The 14,372-nt window shown below is 43.8% G+C and overlaps 1 protein-coding gene across 1 annotated transcript in view; it reads right to left on the bottom strand.

Annotated features, from left to right (window-relative positions):
• Positions 1-14,372, bottom strand: part of nek10 (NIMA-related kinase 10) — a 214,625-nt gene that overhangs the window by 50,334 nt on the left and 149,919 nt on the right. The window contains exons 26-28 of the mRNA XM_039737572.1: positions 8,132-8,202; positions 3,539-3,752; positions 1,528-1,708 (exon numbers count right to left, since the gene is read on the bottom strand). Of these exons, the coding sequence (XP_039593506.1) occupies positions 1,528-1,708; positions 3,539-3,752; positions 8,132-8,202 (466 nt within the window). The remainder of the gene's footprint in view (positions 1-1,527; positions 1,709-3,538; positions 3,753-8,131; positions 8,203-14,372) is intronic.

Here is a 14,372-nt window from a genome sequence, read left to right as displayed (position 1 = left end):
GGCTTTACAGAGATGCCTTTGTCTGAAGTTTATGGTAAAAATAAAGAAAACAGACAGTTACAAGTAAAAAGAAAAACATTCATATTGTTGAGAATGTAATGCTTCAGATTTAAGCATTCTCTCTCTCCCTCCCTCAAATATAATTCTTATGCTTCTTTTGTATGAAGGTCCTTATGATTTTTTTTACCCTTGCTAGTGTTTTGTATTCTTTTGTGACACTTTGATAATATAGCAAGTATTTGCCACTGAATGGTCTTTCATTCAATATTTTGATGGCTACATAAATCTGACCATTTGTGCACACTGCAGTAGAATAGAGTGTCTATATGAAGTATTCACCCCATTGGAAGCTTTCACATTTTATCATATCACAACACTAAATTGCAGTGGATTTTTGACACTGTTCAACAGAAGATGAATCTGTAATGTCAAAGTGAAAACAGATCTCTGTAAAGTGGTCTAAATAAATGTACTATATAATAAAATCCTACTCTGTGTGTGTCTGGTCCCTCTGAGTCATATTATTGGTCAGTTTGGCTTTAATCTGATAGGTCAGTTTGGCTATGGCTGCTTAGTGACAGGAATGATGACATGAAACATTAGGGGTAAAAAGTTACATTTCTGATTGGGACAATTTTTCTATTTTAATGAAGCATTTAAAATGGAGCATTTCAACAAGAACAAAGCAAATAACTTACCAAGTGACATGGATCACTAAATACTAACATGGGGCAACCAGAGTCACCTTCAAAGATGAAAACTACTCACAAGAAAATGAATGGTGTATTCACAGCAGGTATTGGGGGCTCGTCTACAATTGGTAGTAGTCAGAAAGTGGACAGGAGGAGAGCAAGGTGCCTCAAAATGACAGACTTTGAGAAGCATGCTTTCCGGGAATTAAACCAAGAAAGGGAGTGACAGGAAAAACAGACGAAGATATCGAAGAAACGCGAAGGACCAACAAAAAGGGTACACATAAGAGAACAGATGTTGAGACAAGCAAGGGTACAGAGGTGCAGGAGAAACGCTGAGGGTACGTGTATGGAAAGAGAGGGTGAGGCACGCAAAGATATGAAGAAGAGCGCTGTTTTTAAATGTATTCTATTACCTATCCATGACAGACAAGCGTAGCTAGTTACAAATAAAAAATAGAGATAATTGGCCGCATAAGTATTCAAGTCAGTATTTAGTAGATGCAACTTTGGCAGCCATGATGATCTCATGATGTTTGTGTGCACAGGCCTCTATCAGCTTTGCACATCTGGACACTGCAGTTTTCCTCCATTCTTCTTTACAAAACTCCTTAAACTCAATCAGATTCCACAAGGACTGTGAGTGAACAGCATTTTCAAAAAAGCCAAATTAAATCCACTGTGAATCAATATTGGATAAAAATAAATTGTGAAAACTTCTAAGGGATAAGTAGTTTTTATAGGCATTATATATTTGAATTTTGTAAAGTGTATGCCCTAAAGATGGTAAAATATGCATTAACTGAGAATTAACTTTTCAAAAGCACAACTTTACCTTTTTCAGTGACCTCCAAAGAGCAGTTATCTTCTGATACATCTTTTTCACTCACTTTAACATCACCATCTTTGACTGTGGTACTTTGAAAAATGTATGATGGCCCTTCATGTGATTCTGAGTCGACCCTCAGACTGGAGGCTCCACTTTTATTCAGACTGCTTGAGTTATCACACTGACCCTTCAGAAGAAATAAATAACTAGTTAGGTTGAGCTAAATTAATAATGTCAGAGTAATATACTGTACTATCTTATTTTATATATATAAAACTGCTCAAAAAATTAAAGGAACACTTTGAAAACACATCAGATCTCAATGGGAAAAAGAAATCCTCCTGGATATCTATACTGATATAGACTGGGTAATGTGTTAGGAACGAAAGGATGCCACATCGTTTCATGGAAATGAAAATGATCAACCTACAGAGCCCTGAATTCAAAGACGCCCCAAAAATCAGAGTGAAAAAATTATGTGGCAGGCTAGTCCATTTTGCCAAAATTTAATTGCAGCAACTCAAAATTGTACGCAGCACTTTGTATGGCCCCTGTGTTCTTGTATACATGCCTGACAACATCGGTGCATGCTTCTAATGAGATGGCAGATGGTGTTGTGGGGGATCTCCTCCCAGATCTGGACCAGGGCATCACTGAGCTCCTGGACAGTCTGAGGTGCAACCTGGTGGCATTGGATGGACCAAAACATAATGTCTCAGAGGTGTTCTATTGGATTTAGGTCAGGAAAGTGTGGTGGCCAGTCAATGGTATCAATTCCTTCATCCTCCAGGAACTGCCTGCATACTCTCACCACATGAGGCCAGGAATTGTCGTGCACCAGGAGCCACTGTACCAGCATAGGGTCTGACAATGGGTCCAAGGATTTCATCCTGATACCTAATGGCAGCCAAGGTGCCTTTGTCAAGCCTGTAGCGGTCTATGTGACCCTCCATGGATATGCCTCCCCAGACAATCATTAACCCACCACCAAACTGCTCATGCTGAATGATGTTACAGGCAGCATAATGTTCTCCATGGCTTCTCCAGACCCTTTCACTTCTGTCACGTGCTCAGGGTGAACCTGCTCTCATCTGTAAAGCACAGGGCACCAGTGGTGCATCTGCCAATTCTGGTATTCTATGGCGAATGCCAATCGAGCTGCATGCTGCTGGGCAGTGAGCTCAGGGCCCATTAGAGGACATGGGGCCCTTGGGTCAGCCTCATGAAGTCTTTCTGGTTGTTTGGTCAGAGACATTCACACCAGTGGCCTGCTGGAGGTCATTTTGTAGGGCTCTGGCAGTGCTCATCCTGTTCCTCCTTGCCCAAAGGAGCAGATACTGGTCCTGCTGATGGGTTATGGACCTTCTATGGCCCTCTCCAGCTCTCCTAGAGTAACTGCTTGTCTCCTAGAATCTCCTCCATGCCCTTGAGACTGTGCAGGAGAAAAGCAAACCTTCTGGCAATGACACGTATTGATGTGCCATCCTGGAGAAGTTGGACTACCTGTGCAACCTCTGTATGGTCCAGGTATCGCCTCATGCTACCAGTAGTGACACTGACTGTAGCCAAATGTGAAACTAGTGAAGAAACAGTCAGAAAAGATGAGGAGGGAAAAATGTCAGTGGCCTCTACCTGTTAAACCATTCCTGTTTTGGGGGTCACCTTATTGTTGCCCCTCTAGTGCATCTGTTGTTAATTTCATTAACACCACAGCAGCTGAAACTGATTAACACCCTCCTCTGCTACTTAACTGACCAGATTAATATCCCAGAAGTTTCATTGACTTTATGCTATACTCTATATATATATATATTTTATATATATATATATATATATAAAAACAGTTTAAACATGCATACAGTAATGGTAACCATTATATAGGATTAAAGGTAAGTAAATTAATGTTTTCCGTTACAGAACAGTGTAATATTCTTTGTTACCAATATATTAATCAAAGAATTGCAAACCCAAACACAGCAGGAAATTTCTTGAAGTGAAGCACTTTTACAGACCTCACCTCTGAAAACAAGGAAAACTGGTGCCGAAAACTCAAAGCACTCCGTTTAGCTTCTAAAAAATATTTCTGGGTACGTTTCCTTTCCCTTTCCAGTTTTCTCTCCATGGATATCTGCGTTGAGCCCAGTCCATCAACATACTTCATTATGACATCCGAAATCCTGGCACTAACCTCAATAATGTCTGGTCGTAAGTCGGGGTCTGGGGTTAAGCACCTGCAGGAAGTATTGGGATCAGTTAGGCCAATGAACATCAAAAGTGTTTATTCAAGTTTACTTACAGACAGATAACAGTGGAGTACATAGTGAGTACAGCAGCCCAAGCACTTGACCAGGTATGACCAGTATCAGGTCGCAACACTAAGAATTGGTCTCTTTTAACTGACTGTGTATAATGATTTCTGATAAATGTGGCAATGACTTCAGAGAGCAGTGTCTTGGACACTGAGAGTGAACATATGTCACACAGAGGCCAATCCACCACGTCAGGTCTATATAAGTTTTGAAAACAATCATTCAACATTCTCAACTGGAAAGAAATGAAAGGGAGAGACGTTAATAGAGAATGGGCCAGCAAAGCAACGCTCCTTTTAAAAAACTTAATGTCCTTTAGCGGGTTACAAAATGGATGGATGGATGGATGTCCTTGACTTCAATCTATAGGCACTGAAGGACTGTCACCATGAATGAGATGTAAGAACTTCTTGAAAGGCTGCATTTTAAAAACCACTATGACACTGTATCCAGCCGGAGGATGCAGCTCCCTTGTTGAAATGAGTTCTTTTTTAATTGCGGCGTGTTACATAATCCATCCATCCATCCATTTTCTAACCCGCTGAATCTGAATACAGGGTCACAGGGGTCTGCTGGAGCCAATCCCAGCCAACACAGGGCACAAGGCAGGAACCAATCCCGGGCAGGGTGCCAACCCATCGTAGGTGTTACATAATCCGAAAGCTATATAGATATAATATAAAAAGTCGATACCCCTCCCTTAGTGATACGGCGGTAAGAAATCACATAGAAGAAATAACTTAGCTTTCTTTAATGACTTGTCTGCACTGCATAACAGACGAAGGAAGCCATGACAAGAACCCAGTTCAGGAGTGGAGGCACGATGTAAAGAGTCTGCCATTTTCGTTGTGGCATTGGAAGGATTTTCAGGATCGGATGACATTATCTCCCATCCTCTTGTCATGGTTTCCTTCGTCTGTTATGCAGCATAAACTGTCATTAAAGAAAGCTATTATTTCTCCTATGTGATTTCCTACCACCGTATCACTAAAGTAGGGGTATTGCCTTTTTATATTATATCGGTATAGTTTCGGTTTATATATCATGCCACAATTAAAAAAAGAACTCATTCCAACAAGGGAGCTAGCGCCCCCTGATGGATACAGACACTTACTTAAGCCGCTTTTCCACTGCATAGTACGGCGCGACACGGTTCAGTACAGCTCACTTTTGTGGGGCTTTCCACTGGGAACAGTACCTGGTACCTGGTCCTTTTTTTAGTACCACCTCAGCCGAGGTTCCAAGCGCGCCGAACCGTTACCAAAACGTGACGTGTAAACTCTGCTGGTCACTGATTGGCCGGAGAAAATCATCATTACTGCGTCACTGGCTATTCTTTTCTTTAAAGGTACAGACACGCGGAAGTTTCGAAAGTTATCCAGCCACTGAGTGTTTGTAAAACCGGGAACAATCACATCCCACCACTCTGAAGCACGGTTAAATGTCCAAACATATGGTCTGTTGTGGCGACTTTTTTGCAAAATGTGGAAGATCTGTAATATACAGAATCAGCATTTTAATGTTACACTGGCAGTTAAGTTCATTTTATGCTTTGCAACAGTGATAAAAGTTAGCTAGTGATGTGCTTTTTTTAGATGTTTAACCTTGCGCGTCGTCGAGCTAAAGTGTTGTCGTTGTCTGCGTGTTGTTGCAAAAGTTCCACGGTGTCACTGCAGTAGAGGTGGCGCAACTATAACGACACGTGCATAATCCCACCCACTCTAAAGCGGTACTAAACTGCAGTCGAAACGCAAACCGAGCTGAACTGAGCCGAACCAAGGTGAGCTGTACTGAACCGTGTCGTGCCGTACTATGCAGTGGAAAAGCGGCTTTAGGTTCACACTTAGGATGTGTCAACTTAACTTAGGTTTTGCTAAAGCTCTGATAAATTGTATTTACACAAAAATGGATTACACCTCTGCCTTGACACATGGCTTTTGTGGCAACCTATACATACATCTTCAAATTCTGAAGATTGTACATGTTGGAGCGATACTCTTAAGTCCTGGTTTTCACTAATCTTCTCTCTTTCATTTGCATGAAAATTTAATTTTGGAAGCATTTAAAATCTGTTTCATGTGGTAATATCTTTTAGCACGAGACTTTTAGATCAAATGACATGCAACACTTATCATTACTGAAGAATAAAATGGAGAATTACATTCAGTCACATGCTCTTGCAATTTACTCTAATCTGCTGATTGGTAGGCTTATGTTGCAGCCATCCTTAGCATGCTGCAGTGTAATTAATCAGTCTTATTGATAAATACAGCTCCGCGCCATCAGCATTTGAATGAAACCTAATATGACTCCTAATGGTAATAGTGGTGTAAGCTGTGTTTTGAGATTTTCAGGTAAAGAAAATGAATGTTTAAGGTAAGGCTGTTATGCTTACTAATCACTGCAAAATGGTGACGCTTTGCATATTGATCAGTACATGAGCAGTGCTGGAAAATAAGTATGCAACACGTTAACATTTTTCTCATCATATTTCCAATGTAGCTGTGAACATGAAATTTAGACCAGACATTGGTATTAACTCAACAAAACGACACAGCCAAAGAAATTATAACAATCTCATCCATAAAAGTGAATGACACAGGAAAAAGTGTTGAACACGCTCATTGACATGTATGTAATACTTGGTGGAGAAGCCCTTGTTTTTCAATGACAGCTTTGAGACACTTCCTGTATGAAGAAACTAATTTTTTAGTGTTTCCGTGAGATTTTGGCCCATTCTTCTATACTGACAGTCTTTAAATTTTGAAGATTCTGGGGTCCTACTGTTGAATCTTGATCTTCAGTTTCTTCCTCAAATGTTCTATTAGGTTTCATTCTGGTGATTAACTGGGCCTTTCATCTTTATTTCCTTCTTCTGGAACCAAATAAGAGCCTCTTCTGCATTACATTTAGGACTGTTGACTGTTGTCCTGCTAGAAGGTCTGATCCTCATCATCCCGGTGGAGAGTAACAGATTCTTCTCAAGAATTTCCCAGTAAAATGACTTCTTTCATCTTCCTTTTTGACTATCTGGAATCTGCTAATGCCGTGAGAAGAGAATCAGCCCCATACCATGATGCTTCTACCATCAAACTTCACTGTAGGAATGGTATTAGGGTGTTAAGGGTCATAGGCAGGGACATTTCTCCTCCAAACACTGCAATTTGTGTTTGTTTTTTGTCTCATCTGACTACACTACATTTTCCCGGTACAGGCTTCTCCAACTGTGTAGAAAAACTTCAAATGAGCTGTGAGGGATGCCCAAGAGCCTGGCCCAGCCAGGACACCCTCATCCTTATCTCCCTCGGACTGCCAGATGGCAGCACTACAGATTCCCACAGGGCACCCCGGGAATTAGAGCTCTTTGACTTTGCCCTGTTGGGTTCCGTGGGTGCCACCAAGGGGTGCAGCGAGAACTGGGGAGTCCTACCTAATAGGGCTCCAGCTTTATCCAGAAGTGCTACCAGGCGGAGCTTTGGTAACACCAGAAGTACTTCCGGGGATAATCTAAAAGGAGCTGCCTGGGTCAGGAGGATGGAGGACAACGTTTGTGGAAAGGAGTGGAGGAGGCAGAGTGAGAGACAGACAGAACACAAAGTTAACTGTACTTGAGGTTGTGTACGGGTGGGCACGTTTATGCTGTTAAATTTAGTATTAATCTATCCATTTTTTGTACTAATACAAAGTTACAGAAGACAGAGCCTATCCTACCAGAGCACATTCTCACACATCTACAAACATACAGATGGGTCAATTATTATTATACTGTACTAATCAAAATGACCTCCGCCTCAATTGGGGGACAGAAGAGCACCCTGAGAAAACCCTGACACATAGCAGCCAGGCTGAGACTTGAACCCAGGCCTCTGGAGGTGGAAAAAAGCAGCACTAAAAACTGTGCCAGACTAATTGCCAACATAATAAAACATTAAAGTAAAAATAATATTCTGCTTTTAAAGTGCTTTCAGATTATTTTTGACATTTAAAGACAGATAATTAAAGGCATTTGACATAAAAAACTAAAAAATATTGTAACAATGTTACTAATGAACACTTCATTGTTTAAATCTGAAACAACCCAACAAATGGTTAACATTTAACAAGTGCATTGCTCCGTTTTCTAGCTCATTATTTTTTTTTTTCAAAGGTCTGAAACTGTGGAACCAAGAATGAATCCTGAATGAGCATAGCCTTTGAAGTAAGTTCAAAGATTGCTATATTTAAACCAAGCACCGCGCTTCAAATAAAATGAGTACAATAGATGCAATGATGACTAAAGAAAAACTGGACTTCTTCTTTACCACGTAATGATATCTGTCACTTTTTTAGAGTAGACATCTTCAGGGACTGGTTCATAAACAGCCTCCACTATCTGTAAAAAAATAAATAAATAAATAAAAAACACACACAATGAAAAATCAATTTTCATCTCTGGCCAGGATATAAAATATCCTTTAGAAAATGTGTTTCTAATTCACAAGATGACACAAATAAAATGTAATGTTTATTAAAATAATGATTTACAGTATATATCCATCCACTGCTGTGGACTGCAGCCATTGTTTCCCAGATTCAGCTCCAACCACCATGACCTTGAACTGGATATAAGAATTCAAATTATATGCATGTATATATAGCCATCCGCCCATCCAGCTTCTGAATACGCTCATCCATCTCACTGCCAATCCTGGCATTATCGAGCACAAGCCAAAAACCATCTCTGGACAGGGTGCCAGGAGCAAAAACATCTGCTTATGTACTGCAGAAAGTGGGCAGTAAGCACATATCTCCTTTCTTAATTCACTCTACTTCATAAACCACTGAAGCCAGAGTCGATAGCACTACATTTACAAAGAAAAATGTAAATGATTGCTCAGTCTTTTAGTGATATGAATAACTAGGCTGACCCGCCTTTTAAGTTGACCACTTCTTAAGGCAATTCAATATGTAGATCAATTTGATATTTTATACAAACTCATTAATTTGGTTATATTGCATTTGAGTGGTATTACTTTAATACTCATAGTTTCTGTTATTTTTGTGATGAAATTTAAACTTTTTTTCTATATTGAGGTCGCCCTTTTGAACCCCCCTGATATTTACTACGCAGTGAGGTATTTGTACTCCATCAACATTAATTATTTCCAGAGACATAATTTTGTCTATTTTTCCAGCGCATCGCGCACAAAAGCAAGGGAACGATGGGAGCACCAGAACTCTGCTCACATCATGTCGCTTCGTACCGCAAGCTGCAAGTAGTAAGTATGTGATAAGCGGAATACTGCTACGCTTTCCACTCACGGGATGGAAAGACAATCCCGACCGCTTTTATATAGTAAGAAAGAAGAAGAAGATATCGCACAGTCTGGAGCAGAAAATCATCTTTTACCTAGAAAAATGAAACTACAAATCCCATCGTGCATTGCAAAATGGACGGGGCGTGTGTGAAACTCCATGCTACTCGCACAGTCTGGAGTAGAAAATCATCTTTTAAAGTGGCAATGGACACAAGGCAGCAACTAACCTACGAAGACAGTCCATCACAATGACACTCAAGCACAAGCCCTTATTCACTCGCAGTGGGCCAGACTGCAATCACTAGTGAAGTGCAAAACCGGTGCTGTCCGCCTCGCAGTGTGTTCAGCAAAATCATAGAAATGTTTAAGAATTTCACTGAACTTGGTGTTTTGAGTGGATTAAAATTGTGCAATGGTCTGTTAAGTGTCCCTGAGGACAACAAAAGTGTTTTCCAACTATGTTTGTCTTTTAATTGTGACAAAAATGTGACTTGAGCTGTGAGGTGGTGGTGCTAACCACTGTGCCACCGTGCCTCAAATAAAAAAACACATAGACAGATCGATAACCACAAACAAAATACAATAAATGGCCACAAACTAGCATTAATAATAAAAAAAAAAAATCATTGCACTGGCAAAATCCCAATCTTCAGGGCATTTATTGGCTGTACCATATAGTTGCGGGTTGGGACTGGCTTGTTCCACTGTCTGAAGTCGTGACTCCAGCCGCCACTAAGAGTCTCTTTTGTTTCTAATCCATCTGTGCAGATGCTTTGCCCTTTTTTCTTCCATTATGGAAGTATAAACACCTTGTAAAAAGTAAGCAAGATTTGCTTTATGACTCAGAGAGGGGAAGGGCTCCTTTAACTTTAAGATTTGTTTTCACTTGTTGCTGTGTCGCATGGCTAATTGTGCGTGCATTTCAACTGGCACACAAAATTAGCAATTCTGTGTGGAGGCAACTGAGTGAGCATGCCAGAATCAGTGTTATAGTTTCAGCAGCAGTACTCATAATATTTTCAGTATGGTCAGCTAATGTATCCCTCATATGAAAATACTGTACATTTTTATTTCTTTTTTTGCTTTTTCATAAGCACAACATGGTGTGGAAATCTAGCTGGAGTACCACTGCAGTAGTGAAATCCTACATGCACAAAGCAGATTGTGAGGCAATGGGGGGAAAAAAATGTTTGTCTAAGCTGACTGCAGCTCAAATTGGAAAATATACAGAAAACAAGGTTCACCAAAGAACCCAGAACATTCATTGTAAAAAGCGCAAATTTTGCCAATCAAAACTAGTAGGCACCAATTAACCTAATATGTATGTCTTCTGGAAATGGGAAGACAGGAGAAATGACCTCAAGGAGAAGGAGCACACTCAACAAAGATATTACCCCAAACTGTAAATAGAAGTCCAGAAGTTCAAAGAACAATATCACTAGCCACAAAGTTCCTCACTTGAGTAGTGAGTAGTCACAACCAACAATGAATTTCTAAAAAGGCAATGCGATAATGTCATCACAGTGATAAAAATAATAATCATACAGGAAAACAAAAGGAACATTTGCCAGTCTTGCACACTGCTTTTTTTAAGAAAAACGCATTAAATCTATTGCCAGCCTGGTCAATGTCTTGGTGGGATTTTCATTATTCACCTCTTGTTAAGATTTGGTTCATTTTAAGACAATATGATTGTGTGTGAATGTGCTCTGTAAAAAACTGGTAGTACAAACAAAGTTGGCTCCTGTCTTGCACATGACAGCTTGAGGATAGGCAGTGGAAAAACAGTTTAGAAAATTGATGGATGGGTGGATAGTATTGAGGTACTGTATATGCTTGGACTAAAGTGCCAATAAAAGGTATTCAGCCCTCACAGTGCATTCAATTTGACATTTTTGACATTGATCAACAGAAAAAAGCTATTTAAGGTTTAAAGTGATCAGATCTCTGCAAAGTGGTCTAAATTGATTACAGAAATAAAACACAAAATCACTGATTGCATAAGTATATAGGAGATGCACCTTTGGCAGCCATGGCAACCTTGAGTCTGACTACCCAAGTCTCCATCAGCTTTGGACATCTGGACACTGCAACGTTTCTCCATTCTTCTTTGCAACACTGCTCAAGGTCTGTCAGGTTCTCAAGTGGATTGAGATCTGGACTCTGAAGTCATTCCTGTGTAGCTTTTTGATTTACGCTTGGGTTCTTGTCTGACTAGAAAACAAATCCCCCAAGGAGCAGGTTTCTTTCAGAATGTTTCAGGTTTTCCTCCAGGATTTCTATGTATTTTCTATTCTACCTTCAATTGCCTTCCACAACCTAATGTTGAGAAATATACCCATAGCATGATGCTGCCACCACCATGCTTCTCAGTGGAGATGGTGTTTATTTGATAATTAATGATATTTGGACATGGCATTTAGTCTGAGGGCTGAAAAGATAAAATTATGAAATCTATGGCTGAAGTTATGTTTGTTTTATTGTTGTTTTAGTTTAATATGGTGTGGCAGTAGGGGGCAGTAGTGCACCCTCGAACCCTCAGGTACGACTCCCGAGACCAGGTAACAGTCCAAGACTCTTTTTATTTTCTGTCAGTGCACCAAGCACCTTCCACACTACTCCTTAACTACAAATAAACACACTCTAATAAACACAATAACCTCTCCTCCTCGCCCAGACACTTTGCTCCTCTCCCACCCAGCACAGCTCAGTGTCTGGACTGAGGCAGCGTCCTTTTATAGGCCCCGACCCGGAGGTATTCCTGTCCCAGCAGTCTGTTATTCCTTCCGGGTCAGGGCAATCAGTCTATGACTTCAACCCGGGAGCACGCCATACCTTCCTGTCACGTGACCGTGACGTACTCCCGGGTCATAAGGCACAACAGAGCCCATAAGTCCCCCCACAGCGACTCCTGGTGGCGCCCAAGGTATCCAGCAGGGCTGTGTATAAACACCACAGAGTCCATAAGGCCCTGCTGGACCTCGGAGCACGATCCCGCTGTCTGGAGAGCTCCTCCTGTCGGCCTGGGGTGCGGACCGCCTCGGAAGCCGGCAGTCTTCCACAGTTCCCCTTAGTGACGACTTCTGGGGCGGAGCGTCCGGCCCCGAAAGGGACGTCCTCCTCCAGGAGGACGCGTCATCCGGGCCTTGAATGCGTTGTCCCTGTCCTCGAGCGAACCTTGGAGGGACGGTGTACTTCCTGTCTCCCCGGGGACAATGGCGCCTCGTGGCCCGGTCGCCGGCAATTATAGCACCGGCGGAGTCCTCCTGGCTGTTCCCCTCTGCGGGACCAAAACATCTCGGAACTCCGTCAGCGTCGTCTCCGCACCTTCACCTGCCAGGGAAGTCATCATGGCTGCCTGGCGGCCCTCAAGCCTTCCTTCCATCCTGTTGGGAGACCCACCATTCCTTTTGGGGATCTCCCGCTAATGTGGGCTTGCGCCAGCCTGAGGCCCTCCATGGGAAGAGGAGAGCCTCTGTGCTGTCTGCACACCCGCTACCTTCCGCTTACTGGGAGTCGGCGTCATTTGCACCGTCCCGCACCGATGAACAGCACTATTCAGCTGCACCGGCACGAGCGGCGCATCCCCCGGCACTCCTACCACCGGCGCTACCCCGCACTTAAGACCGGTCGGGTCCTGGTGAGCCGTACTGCCCCGGAAAGCCACGCCACCGCATGCCCCGGCTGTTTGCTCCAGTCCCCGACCATTCGGTCATCGTGCCCCAGTCTCTTGTCGGGCACACAGTGCTTTGGCACGCGCTACTCATTCTCCGCGGTGCCCGATCGCACTGTGTCCCCTTATTCTCTACGACACGGGAGGGACTCACCTGTACTCCCGCATCGATCATCTCCGAGCTTCGGCAGCCGCTGCACGAAATCCTTCAGCGCTTTACAGGTGCTGCAGCCGTCGCTCCTAGTTCCTCCACTCGTTCCTTTAGGTCTTCGACACCCTGCAAGAAACGGTGCAGGGGCTCGAGGTATTTCTCGAGACCCCGTAAGTCCAAACAGTTAGTTACTACGGCCGGCTGCATTTTCGCTTCGCGCTGTGCTTACCTTCCGGCCGGGAACCAATGAGCACGTCGCCTCCAGGCACGTGTTCCGCTGGGTCGCGCAAAGGCTCCTGGGAGTTGGAGTCCTCAGAGGGACGGCTGGCTACTACAAGCCGGCTGCGATCTGCCTTCTCCTTTACCGCGGCAGACTCGTCAGCCACAACCCGCCCCTCTTTGTCGGCGGTTTTTCTTTCGGGCGCGCGCCGCCTTCCCTCCCTTCGAGGAGGCTCGGACCCGTTAGGGGCGACCGGCCTCGCCGGCGGACTCCGGTTTCCTCCCCGTCCCGACATCCCCCGCGGGTGACCAGTCTGTTGTCGCCGACCGCGGCTGTCTCTAGCCGTCTTTCACCGCGACTTGCCTTCTGGGAGCCGCGGCCATTTTGCCGAGGCATGAGGCCGTCGTCCAAGACGCCGCTGCAATCCTCCCGGCGGACGTCTGCAAAACATGATAAAAACAAAGACGGGACGTCGGGCGGTTTACCTGCAGCCGCCTCCGGAACGGAATGTGGCACCCCGGACCGTTTAAGGAGTATCGATGCGCTCGGCATTTGTCCGTCATGCCCTGCAGGCGGCTGGGGCTGACCTTCTTTTTTCCCGTTTTCTTTCCCATGGCCTTGTAGAGCGGGATAGCACGCACTGTTGCCGCTTCCTTGGCAGCGGGTGGTGTTGTGCACCTCCGTGTAAAAATGGGGAATCGACCGAGGGTTGTCTGCCCACACGAAATTTGTTTGTTATGCAGGTCCTCTGCCAACAGACGGCCAGAGAATCCTGCCGACTACGCCAGTGTGGCAGTAGGGGGCAGTAGTGCACCCTCGAACCCTCAGGTACGACTCCCGAGACCAGGTAACAGTCCAAGACTCTTTTTATTTTCTGTCAGTGCACCAAGCACCTTCCACACTACTCCTTAACTACAAATAAACACACTCTAATAAACACAATAACCTCTCCTCCTCGCCCAGACACTTTGCTCCTCTCCCACCCAGCACAGCTCAGTGTCTGGACTGAGGCAGCGTCCTTTTATAGGCCCCGACCCGGAGGTATTCCTGTCCCAGCAGTCTGTTATTCCTTCCGGGTCAGGGCAATCAGTCTATGACTTCAACCCGGGAGCACGCCATACCTTCCTGTCACGTGACCGTGACGTACTCCCGGGTCATAAGGCACAACAGAGCCCATAAGTCCCCCCACAGCGACTCCTGG

The sequence above is a fragment of the Polypterus senegalus genome, chromosome 15 (assembly GCF_016835505.1).
Source record: "Polypterus senegalus isolate Bchr_013 chromosome 15, ASM1683550v1, whole genome shotgun sequence".
Classification (NCBI taxonomy): Eukaryota; Metazoa; Chordata; class Cladistia; order Polypteriformes; family Polypteridae; genus Polypterus; species Polypterus senegalus.
Note: the sequence above shows the minus strand (reverse complement) of the source record. Positions and strands in the feature narration are given on the sequence as shown.